Source organism: Rhinopithecus bieti, unplaced genomic scaffold (assembly GCF_001698545.2).
Source record: "Rhinopithecus bieti isolate Rb0 unplaced genomic scaffold, ASM169854v2 scaffold_24263, whole genome shotgun sequence".
Classification (NCBI taxonomy): Eukaryota; Metazoa; Chordata; class Mammalia; order Primates; family Cercopithecidae; genus Rhinopithecus; species Rhinopithecus bieti.
In genome coordinates, this window is record NW_016811410.1 from 282,741 (window position 1) to 289,245 (window position 6,505).

The 6,505-nt window shown below is 50.5% G+C and overlaps 1 protein-coding gene across 4 annotated transcripts in view; it reads right to left on the reverse strand.

The window, feature by feature from the left end:
* The window catches only part of MTG1 (mitochondrial ribosome associated GTPase 1), a 30,402-nt gene that overhangs the window by 19,896 nt on the left and 4,001 nt on the right, over positions 1-6,505 (reverse strand). For all 4 annotated transcript variants that reach the window (XM_017893808.1, XM_017893806.1, XM_017893805.1 and 1 more), the window contains exons 4-9: positions 5,481-5,561; positions 4,765-4,821; positions 4,393-4,483; positions 2,845-2,906; positions 2,195-2,291; positions 1,682-1,763 (exon numbers count right to left, since the gene is read on the reverse strand). In XM_017893808.1, the coding sequence (XP_017749297.1) occupies positions 1,682-1,763; positions 2,195-2,291; positions 2,845-2,906; positions 4,393-4,483; positions 4,765-4,821; positions 5,481-5,561 (470 nt within the window). The remainder of the gene's footprint in view (positions 1-1,681; positions 1,764-2,194; positions 2,292-2,844; positions 2,907-4,392; positions 4,484-4,764; positions 4,822-5,480; positions 5,562-6,505) is intronic.

A 6,505-nucleotide genomic window follows, 5' to 3' on the forward strand; every position in this document is an offset into this window, starting at 1 on the left:
AGACTCCGTCTCAAAAAAAAAAAAAAAAAGATGCAAAGACAGTTCAGTGGAGAAAAGACAGTCTTTTCAACAAATGTTTCTCTTTTCAACAACTGGTTCTCCATGTGCAAAAAAAAAAACTTCAATCTGTAGCTTGCACCATATACTAAAAAATCAAAAAGGATCATAGCCCTAAATGTAAAACCTAAAACTATCTTCAATGAGGAAACCCTTGTGACAACCCTGGTTTAGGCAAAGATTTCTTAGATATGACCAGAGCACTCCGGAAAAGATCTAGCTGATACACTGGACTGCATGAAAATTAACAATCCTACTCCTCGGAAGACACTGTTAAGAGGACTGAAAAGACACAGACTTAAAGACAGTATTTACAAACCGTATCTCTGATGAAGGACCTGCATCCAGAATGCATTAGAAAAACACTACGGACTGGGCATGGTGCCTCATGCCTATAATACTAATGCTTCGGGAGGCTGAGGCGGGCAGATCACCTGAGCACAGGAGTTCAAGACCGGCCTGGGCAACACGGTGAAACCCTGTCTCTACAAAAAATACAAAAATTAGCTATGTGTGGTGACACACGCCTGTAGTCTCAGCCACTTGGGAGGCTGGAGTGGGAGGACCGCTCGAGCCCAGGAGGTCAGGCTGCAGTGAGCTGAGATTATACCACAGCACTTCAGCCTGGGCAACTGAGTGAGACCCTGTCTCAAAAAAAAAAAAGATTAAAACTTAACAATAAGAAAAGAAACAACTCAGCTAAAAAAAAAAAAAAAAGGAAAAAGAACAGATATTTCCCCAGAGAGGGATGACAACTGGGCCCATGAAGATGCTCAACGTCACTGTCATTGGGGAAATGCACACTGAAATGCTGTGCGACGCCTCCACACGCCCCTCAGACCGGGGACAGTTAAAAGACTGATCTCAGAGAAACTGAAGGACTCACTCTCTGCTTGTGGGTATATAAAACAGTGTAACTACCTTGGAAAACAATGTGGCGGTTTCTTAAAAAGTCAAACATATGCCTCCCCTATGATCCGGCCACTCTACTCCTAGGTATTTACCCAAGGGAAACAAAAGCCCACGTCTACACAAAGACCTGTCGGTACACGAAAGTTCACAGCAGCTTTATCTGCAATAGCCAAAACCTGCAAACGACCCACATACCCATTAACGGGTGAAGGGACAAACTACAAGGCACCCGGACACCGCTTGGCAACGAAAAGGAGGAATTACAGACAACAGTTACCACACACAGGGATCACACAACAATCGTGCCAAGTGACAGCTCGACAAGAGTGTGTATCCTGCCTGTGTGATTCCATCTATGTGGAATTCTAGAAAACTCAAAGCAATCTATAGGGACAGAAGACGGCTGCCTGGGCTCGGGCAGGGGCAGGAAAGAGTGATCACGAAGGAGCACAGGGGACTGGGGGTGACGGCAACGCTCGTTTTCTTGATTTCACGAAGGAGCACAGGGGACTGGGGGTGACGGGAACAGTCGTTTTTTGATTGTGTTGCTTTCACAGATGTAACCATACTCCCGAACTTGTCCAACTGGACGCTTTACATAATGTGCAGATTACTGTGTTTATAATGCCTTTATAGTGCCGGTTTGTTTTTAATGAGGTGACTGGGAGGAGGGGCCTTGGCTGCCCTGCATTCACGCATTCACTGCACTCACCCAAAGCGCTGGTGTCTGTTGAGGGTGAACAGCAGGTAGTCAGCCATGGTCTCCTCCCCGACCAGGTGGTCCAGCACCGTTCCTGTGGAAGCAGCAGCCGAGGTGAGCACTGGAAAGAGCCCACATCTATGCTCTTGCCAAGCTCAAACACATCCCTTCCAGTCTCAGCCCAAAGACACCGTGCTCGTAAGGAAGAGGCCACCCACTGACAAAGGCTCCCACGGAGGACGGCACTCGGCTGTGGTCCCAGGTCCCACTCCTGCCTGGCATCTGAGACCTGCCTCTCTGCCCCGGTCCATCAAATAAGGAAAGCAAAGGCTACTCATGGGGCAGGGTGTAACAGTGACCAGAGCCCGTCAGCTATGCAATACTACAGGTCTCACACTAAGCTTCGAGGAAGGTCCAGCAGCAACCAGGTCAAAGGCAGTAACAACTCCAGTCTAGGGCCCTGTGCCACAGTCAGTCCTAAAGGTGGGGTGGCGGGGTCCCAGACCCAGCCCAGCCCCAGCTCACCACACAGGGCCAGCTTCAGGCCTGTCTCCACACTTTCAATCCGAGGAGCCAGCACTCCAGGAGTGTCCAACAGGAACATCAGGGGCCGCTCAGAGACCTGTGTGGGCACAGAGGGCACAATCAGGCCGCAATGGCAGCCTCCCACCCAGGTGGGCTGCTCAGGAAGCCTGGGCAGCCCCTGACACCCAACGCTCCGAGGAAGGCCTCGGGGACCCAACCCCACGGCAGCGTCACTCTCACCAAGCTCCAGGGTTCCCCAGAGGATCTAATTCCCAATTAATTTGGAGCATAAACAAAAGCATCAGGTCCCAACAGCTTGTCTTCTGCTCCCGAACAGAACACAAGGAAGGGAGCGGAGGGCAGGGGACGTGCTGCTCAAATCTGCCCTGACCACGGCGTGGCCCTGGACAAAGTGGCCTCCTCATCTGGAAATGGGGAAAACAGCGTGCCTTCCCCAAACGTTTGGCGTAAAGGCTATGAGGACTATGGGGTAAGGATGGGGGCAGTGCCTGCCAGGGGGTGCTCAGCGGGGACACTGAGTGGAGGGAGGGAAGCGTGGTCAGCAGCAGGAAGCCACGCAGAGGTCAGCAGGTGCCAGATGCCTGCACAGCTCCTGACAGAGTGCTGGGCCTGGCCCCTGAGGACTCCACCTGAATTCTGGACATCACAGCTCTGGTGATCCCAGGCTCGCCACCCACCCTGCTGGCTTTTCCTGCAGGAAAAGGAGAAAAGGAGGCTAAAATGTATACTAAATACAGAAGCTGCAGAACAAGCACGGAGACGTATGTAACAAACACATCTGGCCAGCCAAAATGGAAAAACCTAAAAGCCAAATGAGCTTCCCAAGTCTATGATTAGTTTTACTTTCAGTCCCAAACCAGCTCACAGCAACGGCACTTGCCAAGCCACACAGAGGCTGAGATTATTCAACAAATGCACCAGAACTTGCCTCCCCAGGACTGGAAAGGGACTGTCAGACTGCGGCGGTCAGACCAGAGCTGTTCCTTCCTCGCGGTCCCCCTCCTGGACCCACCCCTGCACCCCAAGGTCAGCCTGCCTCCCACAGCACTGTCCACAGGGGGCTGGCTGCTCCAGGACTCAGCTCAGGGGGTACCCCAAGGAGAGGCCAATCCACTGTGGACAAACAATGCAAGAATAAAAAAACACAAGTGTCCATCCAGATGAATGGACAGACAGGATGTGGTCTGTACATACAACGAGGTGATCAGCCTTAAAAAGGAATCAAATTCTGACACTCAACACAGACGAACCTTGAAAAACATCACGATCAGTGACACCAGCCAGTCACAAAAGGCGAAGTACTGTGAGTCCCCTTAGAGGAGGTAGTTACAGTCATCACATTCACAGAAAGTGGAACGAGGGGTGTACGGGGTTTGGGGAGTGACTCTTCGTATTTACAGTTTCATTTTCAGGTAACCAAAATATTTGAAAATAGTGGTGCTGGTTGCATAACCCTCTAAATGTACTTAATGCCACTGATAAAAAATAACACGCTTAAAAATAAAAGAATAAATANGCTCAAAAAAAAAAAAAAAAAAAAAAAAAAATAAAAGACTGTAGCAACTCTCCGATTAGCACCAAAAACACTCTCTCTGTAAAATAATGGTTCACTATAGTTTAAAGCCTTCAGATTCGCACATCACAAATGGGTTTGTTAATAAATACCTCACAATGTGAAAAATGAAGCCAATAAGGACTTGAATTAAACTTGAAAACACTTAAGGAAAAGAGCACACGGGGCAGTGGGGGTGCTGGGGCTTCGGCTTTGAATCAGAGTCTGAGAAAAGGCAGGAGAGAGGAGCAGAGAGGAGCACCTGCAACTCCAGAGTCCAGGAAACCTCCAGCTACAGCAAGGCAGACACCATCGGGGAATGGCCTTGCAGCCTCCCTGCCTGATATCCAGCCCTGTCTACTTCACACGCTTTGAATTCTCTGGATCAAAGGGATTTAAATAAATGAAAAAATACCGAAGTTTAGAAAAGCCATATTCTCACGTTAAAGATTTTAAAAGAGAGAAAAATTACGTGTGAAATTCACAGCAGAATGACCTGGTCCCACTGCTCAACCCTCCTGTGAACTGGACTGAATGAGACAAGCCCAGATGTGCTGGGGGCTGTGAGGTCAGCAGGAGACTGGAAAGATGGAGGCATCAGCACACCGGCCGCACGCGCCAGTACCTTTCCTGAGGTGCTGCCTCCGGAGGGAGTTGATCAGGGAGGACTTGCCCACGTTGGGGACCCCGATGACCATGAGGCAGTACTCCAGGTTCTGTGGAGGCAGAGAAAGGAGTCACAGGGCCCACCCTGACCGCTAGAGTCTGAGATTCTCCAACCCCACCCAGGCAAGGGGACCCCAGGCCAGGCCAGCTCAGGGAAGACGGGAGACTAACGCAGAGGCTCTGCCCACCTAGTGGGGACGGCCTCAGCCCTTTCCACTGAAGAGAATGAGAGGACAAAGGAGGGGCCTCCCTGCCTGGGGCGCAGCACCTTCTCCTTGAGGGGCTGGCCCATCCCACGCCGGCCTCCCAGCCCCGGGCCCCACCAACCAACCTCTCCTCGGTGGTAGCGGGGGCTGCTCCCCATCAGCTCGGTGACCATTGGGATGATCTGCAACAAACACCCACTCACGGAGCCACTCCAGGTCGGACGTCTGTGCACCGACCCACTCCTTCTGCCACCTCAGAACAGGATTAGGGATTCCAGGTCTCCACTTTCACACATCGGTTAGGAAAACAGAGACCTTGTATCTGGAATTCTACCCAACATTTCACAGGCAAACTGGGCATTGCCCTTCATCTGGAGGTAGCACACGCAAGTATTCGGTGCTGAGAAACTGGAGCTCTGTCCAGCTCAGACGTCAGACTGAGCTCTGGGGCCCGAGGACCCCCTATGCCCGTCCCCTCCCATCAAAAACAAGCAGGGCAGACCTGGGGCTTCAGGGACAGCTGTGACTGTAACTACCTTGTAATGAAGAAGTACATCAAGCCAGAAAATTCTGCCACATACAACTGGAAACATGAGCTACCTGAGTCTCCAAAAGACTCTGACCACCTACAATTCTGGAATGTGTTCACAGCCTGACCTCGTGCCCTCAGTACAGGGAGATGCACTTGCCCCAGGAGGTCACACTCACGTGTGGCAGCTAGAAACCAGCACCCAGGATCTTTTCCAAAGCTCTGCTTCTTACTAAAGCATAGAACAGTTTATAGCACTCCTTGCACCTACTGAAGCAGAAACGTCAAAGAGAACACAGACAAAAAGCCTACCTGCTTGACGTTTTCATCCTTTAAACAGTTGGTAAAAATGACATTTTTTAGGCCTTCTCCTTCCAAGCGCTGCATAATTTTCTGCAAGACACAAAACATTTCCATTTTACTTTTTTTATTGGAGTCTCGGCTCTGTCGCCCAGGCTGGAGCGCAGCAGCACAATCTCGGCTCCCTGCAACCTCCGCCTCCCTGGTTCAAGTGATTCTCATGCCTCAGCCTCCCAAGTAGCAGGGATCACAGGCGTGCGCCACATCCAGTTAATTTTTGAATTCACTAGCCCTAACACGCAGTGAAACCAGTGCAGAGCTGTGTCACATTTCTAAACATCAGTGGACCTAAAATATGACTGATGCTTAGATCAACAAGTCCTTCACTGATTCAGCTGGTTTTATTGAGCTGTCCATCAAGATGACATGGATGGAGAGATCAAGCACAAGACACACACTTGAAGTCACACACTCTGGGTAGTAAATGCACTCAGGTGTCCCTGCTCAGGGAGGTGGAAGGCAGGGCCACCCAGAGGCAAGTCAACCTCTCTCCCCTGATTCTTCAGAAGCACTGGCCTTTCTCTGACCAGGCGAGACACTGCTATGCCCTGTACTAGACGGCTACCCGCCAGTCTACAAAAAGTTGCATTTCCAAAGGCAGAAGTAGCCACTGAAGTGATGTAAAAGTGCCAACTAGTGAAAGCACTTGTGATGATTTAAAAAATAAAATTAAAAAAAACAGGCTGGCCATGGTGGCTCACACCTGTAATCCCAGCACTTTGGGAGGCCGAGGCTGGCAGATCACCTGAGGTCAGGAGTTTGAGACCAGCCTGGCCAACATGGTGAAACCTTGTCTCTACTAAAAATACAAAAATTAGCTGGGCGTGATGGCGCACGCCTGTAATCCCAGCTACTCCGGAGGCTGAGGCAGAATTGCTTGAACCCAGGAGGTGGAGGCTGTAGTGAGCCAAGATCGCGCTATTTCACTCCAGCCTGGGCGACAACAGGAAAACTACAGCTCAAAAAAAAAAAGACTG